The 12,813-nt window shown below is 51.8% G+C and overlaps 1 protein-coding gene across 25 annotated transcripts in view; it reads left to right on the top strand.

Annotated features, from left to right (window-relative positions):
• Positions 1 to 12,813, top strand: part of APBB2 (amyloid beta precursor protein binding family B member 2) — a 357,775-nt gene that overhangs the window by 334,990 nt on the left and 9,972 nt on the right. For 24 of the 25 annotated variants that reach the window (XM_048212057.2, XM_048212053.2, XM_026508789.4 and 21 more), the window contains 3 exons: positions 7,617 to 7,731; positions 9,891 to 9,978; positions 11,030 to 11,113. In XM_048212057.2, the coding sequence (XP_048068014.2) occupies positions 7,617 to 7,731; positions 9,891 to 9,978; positions 11,030 to 11,113 (287 nt within the window). The remainder of the gene's footprint in view (positions 1 to 7,616; positions 7,732 to 9,890; positions 9,979 to 11,029; positions 11,114 to 12,813) is intronic. The other variant, XM_044387692.3, reaches the window with a different exon arrangement.

The following is a 12,813-nucleotide window of genomic DNA, read 5'->3' as shown; positions in this document are numbered from 1 at the left end:
GAGGAGGCTTTAGCCTCTGGAGGTGGTGGAAGCGTCCAGAGGATGGGGAATGTGAGCTCCCTCATCTTAAATAATGAGAGGTCCTGTCTGAGCCAATGGTGGGGATATTTTCAGGTATTTGCCAATTCCTCCCCTCTGTATTTATTCCGGTCTCCCCCCTGGGGAAAGGTTGCTCTAAATATTAAATTAACAGCAAGACTCTGTTCTTGAGAGGGCTACGAATTCTGGTCTGCCAAGGCCACCTGGATTATTTGCAGGTAGAATTTCAAATCTGTTTACACAGCTTATGTGTCTCACGGAAGTGCCTGGAGAAGGAGTCCCTGTGGAGAATGTGTGTTTACACAGGTGATGAGTTACTGGGATGCCCTCTGAAGGGGACTTAGCATGTGCTTAAGCTTGCAAAGGAGAGAGTAAGTTGAGTTGACGAAGCTGGAGCATGAGCTTTGTGAGGCTAGGACCTGCTGAGGTGCCACTGGGTAAAATTTAAAAAACAAAAGCAGAACAAAACATCATGTGTGTGTATCACATTCTGGATTGACCATCTAGGAAGATGACTTTCTCATCTCCTTTCTTCCTCTTCCCTCCTCCCACCCCCAAAAAGGCATTTTCAGAGTGCAGTCAGAAGGTCAGAGCAGTTAGGCAAAGAAGAGCAAACAGTCTCGAGAACAGGAGTCCTTCTCCCCGCAGGCCCTGTGCAGGTAAAACAAAGTGGAGATCAAGCCCTTTGTCAGGAAGGGCTAGAAACGTACATGTTTGGATCAGATCTCTGTTGCTGTTTGTCCTGATTTGCGTGTGGGTCCTGTCCTCTGCAGGAGCGACTGCTCCGGTGGCTTATAGCTTCCACAGAAAGAGAAGCCAGGAGGACAGGGTCTTTAGGTGCATTTCAGCGAGTCTTACTGTAATTCGTTCGAATGCAGATATTTACTAAACCATCTGTCATGGATAAGGAGACAGAATTTGAAAGGGGGCCTTTTCTTTGACTTGTTCCTCATTTATAATGACAACTACCATCTATTGAACGTCTATCATGTGCCACCCTTCACAAATTCCCAGCATCAAACAGCATGGATTTGACCGGAGCAAACACGGATTATGTGGAAGACATTGCCTGTTTGTGGTGCCCAGGTAAGGAACGCTAAGCAGAGGAGATTTGGTGAGAGTCTGAATGGAAGGGAATCTCCTAGAAAGGAGGGGACAGAGTTCCTCCCAGGCAAGCCTGGGCTGTCCTGCAGCTTACAGGGTCCCCGCATTCCGGGCTGCTTCAGAAGGCAAAGCTCGATCCCACAAGCCAAAGTTGCAGGGAGGGAAGTTTCAGTTCATCATTTAGAAAACAATATATATTTTGGCTCACCAGGGGCACTCCTGCCGTAGAACAGGCTGATTCGTTAAGTAAGATTTCATATCGCAGAACTGTTCTAGGTACCACCTCTCTGGGCTTCTGTAGACAGGGCTTTGAAATGTTAGCCTGGCTAACCCCACTAAGAGGTCTGTAGGTGCCACATAAATTCCTTTTGAGGAGAGAGAACCAAAAGCAAATTCCATTTATGTAAGGGGGTTGCAAGGGAAGAGAGCTAGGGAAAGGGTGAATAGTTCTGTCTTGGCTCTTTTTTAATAGAACCCATTTGAATAAAGAATAGTTTCTTCATTCATTCCATAAAGACGGATTAAGCCCCTACAGGGCTGTTAAAATGCTGTTCAGCTGAGAACAATGAAAGCATTCTTTTGTCCTTTTTCCTTGCCATTAAGAAATTTGAGGCTGTCATGTAAGATGTCTTAGCGCTGACATTTTCCCTGGCAGAACTGGAGGCTGGTCCTCTGGGGCAATAATTACCACAGAGAACAGCGAAAGGATAGGAACAGAGAGAGTGGGAAACACAAGGGCTCGGTAAACAAATGGTGAAAGGTGGTTGATTCCTGGTGCTCACTTCTGTGAGAGTTTAAGGAAGGGACACAGATAGGTCCAGCTAGTAACCTTCCACTTCCTGGTTTTTAAAGGAGACACGGCAAGTCCCATGACTGCAAGAAATAAATGGGGCACAGCTCCGAGTGGGGCTGGGGTGGGGGTACTGGGCCAAGAGCCTCTTTTAGCAAATGGCTCTTCATCCAGCGTTGTGAAGGGAGCAAGCCGGAGCAAAGGACAAACGTTCTTGCTGCTGAGTGCCAGGCAGAATGTCTCAGACAGACAGACATCTAGAAGAATCTGTTGAAAAAAGTAGGAGCTGTGTTCTGATTGGACTTCAGAGATCATTTGGGCCAGCTTTGTGGATTTAAAGGAGCACACTGAAGCCTGGGAGGATGTGTGACCACTGGGAAGCCTGGTCAACCCTGGGGGACCGGGGAGGGGGGGCAGGCATAGAAGCCCATCTGAGCCCATCTCTGCTGAGCTGTGGGAGCCAGGTAGCTGCAGCCCCAGGGCTCCTGGCGGCGCTGAGGAAAGAAGTAGGGGGCAGGAGAGCCGTGGAGGCCTCTGTAGGCGAAGGTTCCTAAAATGCCCCAGCAGCAGGCTGACCCTCACCCCCACACAGTTTCAGAGCCACCGTGGGCCCCGCCTGGCTGTGTGACACCCTGTGGCCCCACGTGTGGCCCTCGGCGGGTCGCAGCCTTTTAGGTTTGCAGTTTACCAGGAACACGGTAGCTATGGAGGTTTCTCGTCCCCTCTCAGAATACAAGAAGATCTCTAGAAAAGGTCAGATTGCTCTTATGCGTGAGCCTGCGGTCTTTCAGAATCCTGACACTGTTTGGAAAAAGTCTCTCTGAAAGGCTGAGTTGGGCAGCTTCTTGATGTTGAAACTGGATGATGGGACACGGGGACTGTCCTCTCTACTCCTGTGTGTGTTTGAAAGGTCCCAGAATGAGAAGTTTAAGGGGGTAAAATAGGCAAATGTGCTGTGTTCTTTTAACTCACACACTCTTCAGTCTCCTAAAGCTGGGACCCAAGCTCCCTTCTCCGGGGAAGAGGCCCGGGAGGCCAGGGTCACCACAGACCTCCCTCCCTTCCTGTAGCTAAGACCGAATGGCCGGTTTCCTGTTGCACAGCCTCCACAGCCCTGGAGATTTCTCCTAAAACCATCTTATTTTGATGCCTTTGGAACCAGCCTGTCCCCAACGCTCTTTCTCTACCTTTTCATTGGGCCTCTGCCTCTACTAGGCCTTTAAATGCCTTTCTTTTCCAGTCCAGGCCTCATTTTGTCTTTTCTCATTCTCTGCGCTCTCATCTGCTGCCCTGACTTCAGCTGCCCCCAGGTCCATGTCGCCAGCCCAGACCACAGGCCCAGGCTCAGGGACTAAGTGTCCACCTCCTTGGTGGTCCTGGCCACTGGGTGGCCCTCAGGCACCTCCCACTTCCTGTCCAACCTGGCGCTTGTGAGCTTCCTTCACCAAATCCTTCCCCTCTCCCGGCCCGGCACTTAGCGACGGCACTTAGCTGGCCCAGCAGGGACCCGAGAGTTATTCTGGGTTCTCCCCCTCATCGCCACAGCCATCCTTCCAATACCTGCTTTCCCTCTGCCTCCTCTACCCTTTTCTTACTAACTTAGATGCTAACTTAGCCTGCCTTGCGCTCATCTCCTCACCTGGACATGGAGCCGCAGCCCCTGGTGGGCGCCTCCCTTGACCCACGTTATCCCACCCAAAGAAACTTTTTAAAACACGTGTTGTACGGGGTCACATGCCATATTACAAGGCTCGGAGGGCCAGGCTGCTGGCAGCACACAGGTACAACCTCCCTGTGGTCCCGCCTTGGCCCCTCACCACAGTGCCTAGGCGTCCTCCTAGGACCGCAGTTCTTCCGAACACTCTGGACTTTCTTACCTCCGTGCCTTTGCTCCTACTCACCGAACCTTCTGTGGACCATCCACTGCCCTTCTCACCCTGATCAGGTCCCTGTGATACTTAAAGATGCCCCTCCAGTCTCACTGGACACCTGTATCCTTAGACAGTGGGCTTCCCAGGCTGAACCTTGTCTGTGTTTGCCTGGCACATAATCGTGGCTTAGAAGGCATTTGTGGAAGGGAAGGGAATATTTTTTTTAAATTTAAGTCTTTAATTATATCCTAATTCAGTGAGAATATGAAGCCCACTGGCAGCTATATTAGTCCGATTGCTGTTTTAACAAATTACGACAAACAGTGCCAGAAAGCAACACCGATTTATTCTTCTCCAGTTCTGAGATCAGAAATCTAAAATGAGTGTTCCAGGCATAATCACAGCATCAGCAGGGCTGAAGGCTCCCCGAGAAACTCCATTTCCTGGCCTTTCCCAGCTTTTAGAGGCTGCCTGCTTTCCGTGGCTGGTGGCCCCTGCTCCCGTTTTGTCCCTTAGAAGCCAGGCCCTCCTTTCCCTTGTAGTTGTGTTGGGCCCAACCAGAGAATTCAGGATAGCAGTCCCATCTCAAGATCTTTAATGTAATCATCTTTTGCCATGTGAGGTAACCCATTCACAAATTCTGGGAATTACGCTGTGAACTTCTTAGAGGGGTCCTTACTCTGTCTCCTGGAGCAGCCTTTTTCAGAAATGAGGTGCCGAGCTTCTGAAACCACCAGTCAAGCCATGTTTGGGTTTCATTCTGAATAAGGATGAAATTAGATCAGCCATGCATTTCATTGCACACAAAGGAAGTTGTTGAGCTTGTCTCTGCCCCAGGTCTGAAAGAGAGGACTCGCTGCCTCTTCCACAGCCCCGTGTGTGGGGCCTGCGGGTATTTAGCATGGCTCGGGACGGGTCTCAGGGGAATCACGTAGGAGAGACGTGCCAATCTCTTGACCTCCACGGTGAGGCAAGAACTGCTGTTTTTTCCTGGGAAGCCGATGAAACCCCTGGAGGGCTTGTTGCGGGACTCACTCGCTGTCAGGAACTGACAGATTCCTGCCTCCCTGATCTCTGAGCCTGGTACCTGAGCGGGGACAGGAAAAGACAAAGCTGTAAAAAAGAATTGTCAGAATCCCCCAGACAAAGCCTGCGGTCGCTGAGCTTCTCCTTCGGGAAGATGTGGGTTCCAGATGGTTGCCTTAGGCATTAATCGCTTTCCCTGGAGCCAGAAGAAAATGAAGATTAATAATAATAATTTTTAAAAAAATTACTCTTCAGGGGCTGCATATGAAAGAACAGAGGGCACAGAGCTGCGGTGTGATAGGACGGTCCATGCTTCTTGATCAGGGCTCTTTCCAGCCTCCCGGATGGTAACCTTGCAGTTGCTACCCTTGTAAGCCGGCCGGCGGGCCCGAAGGGCAGGCTGAGTCTTGGAAGCTTACCTCATTGAATATCAGAGCCGGACAGGAACCTTGGAAATCATGTTTCTCAACTCTCTCACTTAAAGAGGGGGTTAGATTCCATGCCAAGGTTGTGTAGCTCCGTGGACTCAGGAGTGAGACTAGAATTGGGGTTGCCTGAATCCCAGTTCATTGCTCTCTGGCTGTTCCTCACTGTCTCTGAGAGAGAATAGACACGTTGAGATCTGTACAATAACTACAAAAAGGAGGATGTGACAAACTCTTACTTATCCTTTTTGCTACAGAATTTAAATACTGTAAGTGTTTAGACACAAGCAAGGTCCTGGGGCTCAGAGGGCCAAGTGGGCTTCTGAGCTGGATGGACCGTACAGAGGGGAGTGTCCCCCAGACAGTATGGGGAGGCCAGGGGTCGCCAAGCGAGGGGAGATACCATGAGTGGAGACTGCCTTTCCAGAACAGAGGGAGAGCTCCGTGGTTGGAATAAGGGTGCTGGAAGAGTAAGTGGGACAAATTCTAGAATCTAGAAATCCAGACAGGTTTTGGACTTCATGTGGGTGATCATAGAACCAAGAGATTTGGCCTCAGAGAAATGGCAGCTGAACATAGAATTTTGAAGGAAGACAGTTGTGTATGGTGAGACACCACATAGAATTTTCTAGGATCCATCTAGGAAAGAGAAGAACCCAGAGAGTTGGGAGCCAGAGACATGGCTTTCCTTGAGCGTGGTCTCCAGAAGGGAGGCCTTCTCTCATTTCTTTTTTAAATAACATGTTGTCTTGGTGGTGGTTGAGACTAGAACGGGGAGGCCTCGGGAACACAGTGTAAAACAAGACTGTGCTCACCCCTGAGTCTGGGCCCAGCTCCTCGCCCAGACCCACCCCCCTCAGCCCACGAGGGCCAGCTTACTGGGCTGCAGGCCCTATTCCTAAAGGAGGAAGGAGCATTCGGTTAGTGCCTATATGGCCAGGCCTGGACCGGGTATTGGAGCATCTTCACAGAGCTTCAGGGCGTTGTGGGGAATGCAAACTCCTAAAGATCCTGACGTACCCGGTGGTAGGGCCGCGTGTCCGAGTTGCCGTGGCGGCGCTGGGAGGATGCTCGCCCAGTCTGAGTCCCACACCATGCACGACAAGGGCATAGAGTCAGTGTGAGCAGATGTAGGGAGAACGCCCCAGAGGTGGTAGGGCTGGCAAGGGAGCATGAGTTCAGGACATTTCCAGGAGATAAAAGGCCAGATGTGGGGAGTTGGGGGAAGGGGTGGGGGAGGCAGGAAGGCCTCTGGGTTCTAGCCTGGAGGACACCACCTGAGACAGAAGATGAGGAAGGAGTAGGCTGGGGAGAGCAGGTGTTGAAGCAGGTGTGGACAGGCTGCGGCTGAAGTGCCTCTGACCCTCAGCCCGGGCTCGGGGAGCCCCACCGCACAGGGCACGCGGTACAGGGCAGGCTGCCTCCAGCAGGGAGATCCCTGTGGCTTCCCAAACAAGCCAAGGATGCCTTGAGGAAAGTGGTTATCAATGTCTGAACAGACTGCCAGTTCTTACATTTAGAGGAGTCCTTAAAAGTGCGTTCATCCGCGGTGATGTTTACAGACTGTGTCCTTGGCTTAAGCGACATCTACAAAGAAATCCTTGTGATCCCGAAGGAGCTGGGGTTTTTATATTTTTCTTAAACACTTTGATCTTTCCAACCACTGTCCTCCGATAATAACGGTGAGAGTTGCATTGTACTGCCCGTTTCTTTTGAAGGCAGGTACCGTCCCAGTCCTTAGCCCCGTCATCAGTCAGATGCTCAAATCCAGCGCAGCCGCTCGCTCCCCGAGGCGTGTGAGCTCCCAGCAGAGAGGGAGCCGCCGCCGTCCCCCTGAGCTTGGAGTGTGAGCGCCGCTGGACGGAGCCAGATGCCTCGGACAGGCTCTTAGTCTCTGCTGTGTCCTTGTGGGGCAGGCCGCCCAGGGAGCACCCGTCACCTTGCTCCAGCGGCTGGGGGTCTGCTGGTTTCTCGGGTTTATACATCAGAGCCTCTCGTTCTGCACCCACTGCACCACCGTGTCCGTCATATTTCTCTTCTATAATCATAATATTTCTTGTTATTCTAGATAGAAGGCTCATAAAAAATTCGGTTTTCATTAGGGGCCGTAAGAGATTCCAGGAGCTCAAGACCCTGACTTAGGGAAACATTGTAGTTACTTTACGCAGAAACGAACTGTTAAATCCACGAAGTTGTTCCCTCTGTGTTAGGTAGCTGTTGAAGTTTAAATGTTTTTAACCATTGCATACATACTCTGTTTACCGCTGACCTGCTGGCTGCTCGCTCAGCTAACACTCGTGACCAGAGCATGTGCTGGTAGAGGCTTCTTTTCTAATGCACTGATAACTGTTGTTTGCACAGAGATTTTGCTTATGTAGCAAGAGACAAAGATACAAGAATTTTGAAATGTCATGTGTTTCGATGTGACACACCAGCCAAAGCCATCGCCACAAGTCTCCACGAAATCTGTTCCAAGGTAAGGTGGGTCAGGACGCAGTAGTCCGTCCTTCTGTCTTTTCTCACTGTCTGATCAGGGAAGGGGGTGTGGTCAGGGTCTCACCCTGGTGACGTCCCGATGCTTTAGCCAGAGTCACAGAGCCTCAGAGTCTCAGAATGAGGACAGGCAGGTGGGCATCGCCGGACCAGCCCCCACTCCTTCCCTCCAGCAGAGCAGTCCTGATAGAAACATCCTCATCCTGTGCCTGGGACCTCTGTTGACCTCTGTTAACAGGGTCTTATACTTTTCAGGAGACTGTTCTATCATTGAGCAGCTCTGGCTGGCACAGAGTTCTTCCTTGCGTACACCTGAAATCATCCTCTCTAGAACCTCCACGTAGCTACGTGAGATGTGTGGTCTGTAGCACAGAGAAAGAGTCCTCCATCTTGTCTCTTTGCCTGGGCAGCCCGTTACTGTTTGAAGACCTGTGACGCTGTCAGCTGTACCTGTATGTTTGGAGGTGCTGGACAGGTATCTGTCCAGTCTTCCTGCCCCTGTCTTCCTCCTTTCTCCAGAATCCCCACCCCCATCTCTTTTGGGTCCCAAGGTTTCGAGGCTCCTGCCCCTCTTCTTCTGCATACTTTAGTTGGTTCCCCTGAACGAGCACAGTGTTCCAAGGGCGAGCCAGTAGAGAAAAGACCACGGGCCTTTCTGTCCCTTGACCTCCGAGCCGTACAGTACTCGGATGATTGATGTTTTTAGCGACCACGCCACTTGCCGGCTTGTGTTCAAATAGTGGTGGGCAGATCCCCAGGGCGCTGTGTTCACGGATGGCCTGCAGCCAGGCCTTTCCACTCCCCAGACTGACTGACTCTAAACATGGCACTGGGTCATCACCTCTGCTGAGCGTCACCTTTCTGGTTTGAGGCGATGTCAAGAGCCGGCCTCGTGACCGTGCTCCCTCAGCTAGCCGTGCCCGGGCTGTAGCCTGGTGTCTGAGCGGCAGGAGAAAGCAGGTGCCCGCCACATTCCCTAAGGGAGGGGAAGGAGCTGGGGCTCTGATCCCGCTGACCAGGGCGGGCAGGGTGGGAGGTGGTCTGGCGATCACCATCACTCCAGCATCGACAGGCCCGGGCACAGCCTGCAGCTTTGCAGCACGCTCCCTCCTTGGCACTGTCTTCGTTCAGTCATGCAGCAGATAGCACGAGCACCACTTATGTGCCAGGTGCTGTTCTAAGAACACAGCAGAGACTGAAACAGAAAAGAAAATCCTGGTCCTTGTGGAGCTTGTGTTCTCTTGTCAGGCCCCCAGAACCTGGCCTAGCACAGAGGAAGTGCTCAGTAAAAATGTGCTGTTGTTACTGGTAGCAGCGCTCTGGCCCGCCGTCCCAGGCACATACCGGGAGAGGGCTGGCGGGGAGCTCTGGGGCCGAAGCGACTTCTGTTCCACCTGGAATGCAAAGCTTGGGCTGGGAATGAAGATATGAGTGGGATCACTGAAGGGGGGGGGCGGTTTCAGTCCCCAAACCAACAGCACTGTGTGAACAGGAGCGAAAAGTGAGGCTTGCGCCCCTCGCAGCAAGCCACCAATTTGGTAGATAGCTGACAGAGTTGAGAGGAGCAGTCGTGATAGCAGTGAATATTTCCGAGCGCTGACACTGAATCCTCAGAACTGGCATGGCGTTATCACTGGGGATGGAAATACTAGGATACCCATGTGTGAAGAGGAAATGAGGCACGAGAGGTCAGGTGACTGGCCCGAGGTCACACAGCTAGTAAGTAGCGCAGGTGGGATTTGAACCCACAAACACTATCCCCAGAGCCCTGAAAAGAGTGCTTAGAAGCCAGCACTCAGAAGCAATGGGGAAAGTCCGTTGCCATGGGTCCCACTGACTGCCGTGGGCCAGCAGAGAGTATTTGTTTGGGTTGTTTCTCTAGAGGCGGGAGCCTGGTGAATGGAGGAATCATTTCTGAGCAATCAGGAGACGGCTCCTCGGAGGCGTAGGCCTTCACCTGTTGCCCCTGGGGAAAACTAGCACAATTCTCAAAGCCGCTCAGCGATACAGGGGTGGGAAGTCAGCGTAGGCTGAAGCCCGTTTGACTTGGAAGCTAGGTCAGCTCAGACCCGTTACTGGCGGGACTAGCTGAAGACCTGGGCTCTGTAGCCACGGACCACAGGCGTATTTTCTCTTCTTCAGATTATGGCCGAACGGAAGAATGCCAAAGCCCTGGCCTGCAGTTCCTTACAGGAAAGAGCCAATGTGAACCTCGACGTGCCCTTGCAAGGTAGGTCAGCGGCAGCTGTCTGTCCCCATCAGAGCCAGAGGCTCTTCCCTGGTTCCGGAGAAAGCATGCTCAACCCAGCAGATGCTCGCTGAGCAAGCACCAGGCGTCCTCCTGGACACAGAGTTAATTTTGTGTCAATAGGATGAGCACAAAAGGCCAGGGTGAGCTTTGCTGTTATCAGACAAGATGAAAGAATATTGTCTTTAGTGGTTTCATAACTCACATACAGCATGGGATAAGAGCCAGCTAGTTTAAAAATTTGTGGGTTGATGTGAAAAAAAAAATTTGTTTCCTAATATAATGATGATTGTTTTTTTTTTTCAAAGATTTTATTTTTTTATTCGACAGAGAGAGAGACAGCCAGCAAGAGAGGGAACACAAGCAGGGGGAGTGGGAGAGGAAGAAGCAGGCTCCGAGCGGAGGAGCCTGATATGGGGCTCGATCCCATAACGCCGGGATCACGCCCTGAGCCGAAGGCAGATGCTTAACCGCTGTGCCACCCAGGCGCCCCATTAATATAATGATGATTGTTAAGCAGACTTATTGTGGTGATTGTTTTTGCAATATATACAAATATCAAGTCACGGTGTTCTGCACCTGAAACCAACATAATGCGCTGTGTCAGTTACACCTCAATGAAATAAAAATCTGGGTATTTGGGGGGATTCTGTTTAGTTACTTCTCCTGTCCCTGTGCCCTGTGTGATTAAATCTCCTTGGGCATCAGCCACACCTCACAATAGGCCATCGGAAGCTGTTATTTAGCAGATACGAGAACGACAGTCGCAGCCTTAACGCACCCATTGCACTTCGTGCTTTCAAATGCTTCCCCGCCTAGAAATGCAAGTTGGGTGGGATTTGGGTTGGCGCAGCCCCGGTGTCTGCTGGGAGAGAGGCTCTCCTCCCAGAACAGGTGCTGCATCTTCCTCTGCGAACAGGGCGCTGTGGCACAGGTGGTGCTCTGGGCACTCCAGAGCAGACGCAGAGCAGTGCCTGCGTTGCTGCGTATGTTGGAACCGCTGTGAAAGATCTCTCGCTTTTGTTCTCTGTAGTAGATTTTCCAACGCCAAAGACTGAGCTGGTGCAGAAGTTCCACGTGCAGTACTTGGGCATGTTACCTGTAGACAAGCCGGTCGGTACGTGCAACACTTATGTCCTTTCTCTGTGCGAGTGTTCGGGAGCCCCTGGGAGGAGCCCCCCCCCCCCCGGAGGGTGGGGGCTGCTCTTCTACCCCCTTTCCTGGTGTCGAATCAGGCCCCTGCACTGTCACCAGCCACAGCACCTAAACGGTCCTTATCAAAAGAGCAGTAGGGGACAGGCTAAGCTGCTCTGTCCCGTTGTCCCCAGAATAGAGGGACTTCAACAAGGCAGGCACGTAGTTCTCATTCGCGCAGCAGTCCGGAGACGCGTGGTCCAGGGCTGTGGAGGGCCCTGCTGTTCCCAGAGGGAGCCTCCGTCTCTGGGGCCAGATGCGTGGCCCAGGGCTGTGGAGGGCCCTGCTGTTCCCAGAGGGGAACAGGGTCTCTGGGCCCAGGGTACCTGCTTCTGTCCTTCTAGACCCCTGGGCAGGGAGAAAGGGCTGAGGGAGCCCTCATGCTTTCCAGCTATGACCCCAAAGCACCACGCACCACAGTCAGCTCCCATCCCAGGGGCCGAACTCAGTCGCTCGGCCACACCACGCTGACAGGAGGCTGGGAGATGGAGCCTTTCCCTGGGTAGAAAAGGCTGAGGAGAAATCAGACCCCTCATGCCCTGCTTGGGAGAAATGGTACAGCCGCTTTGGAAAAAAGTCCGGCAGTTCCTCAAAAGGTCAAACACAGAGTTACCGTTGGACTCAGCCCTTGCGCTCCTGGGCGTATACCCAAGCCGAGCGAAAACATCTGTCCGCACAAACACTCGCAGCCGCGTTAGTCATCATAGTCGGAAAGTGGAAACAAATGTCCGTTGACTGACGAACGGATTTATAAAATGTGATACTGCAAAACAGAACAAAACACCGTGATGCCACCATACCGTGTAATTTTATTCAGGGGTAAAAAGGCATCAGGGACTGACACGTGCTCCAACATGGGTCAGCCTGGAAGGCAGGACGCCAGACGAAAGCAGCCAGATACAAAGAACCACGTACTGTGTGGTTCCATGTGTACGAAACATCCAGCAGAGACAACCCTCTGGAGATAGAAATTAGATCAGAAATTGCTTAAGACCAGGGGTCGGGGAAGAACTAGATGGTCACCCCTAAAGTTTACAGGGTTTCTTTTCGGGGTGATGAGAATGTTCTAAAATGGATTGTGGTGACGGTCGTGCCGCTCTGACTATACTACAAACTCTTGCATCGTACACTTGATACCTCAGGAGAGTCGCTGTCCCACCTCCCCGCTCCGCTGCCACAGAAAACGGCCGCGCCAATGCCCAGCCAAAGGGCCCCCTTGCACAGTGCATCCTCCTCACGTACAAGGCCTTACACACTTGGCCTCATTTAAGTAGCAGAGTCAGGTGGAGGAAGATCGGGATGTTCTGGCAAGTGCTGCCTGGCTTCCGTTCCGTTCCTTTTCCCAAGGCTCCTTGCTTAGGAAGAAATAGCATTTGCCTAACTACTAGTTATATAGTCAGGACTAGGGCCTCTTCGGAAAGAGAGTAGTACCGTGGTCCAGTTAGACAGGACATCACCCACTCCACCTCTCCGGGGGTTCTCATGACGCTTCTTTCTGTTGAAAAGGCTGGCATTTTTTTTTTCTTTCAAGCAATGAAATGATCAAATGAAGTGTCTTCTAGGGCTAAAAAACAAAAATCAAATAAACAAAAAAACAGATCAGTTTGGGTGTAGCTGTGACTG

This window comes from Ursus arctos, unplaced genomic scaffold (genome assembly GCF_023065955.2).
Source record: "Ursus arctos isolate Adak ecotype North America unplaced genomic scaffold, UrsArc2.0 scaffold_9, whole genome shotgun sequence".
NCBI lineage: Eukaryota > Metazoa > Chordata > Mammalia > Carnivora > Ursidae > Ursus > Ursus arctos.
Note: the sequence above shows the minus strand (reverse complement) of the source record. Positions and strands in the feature narration are given on the sequence as shown.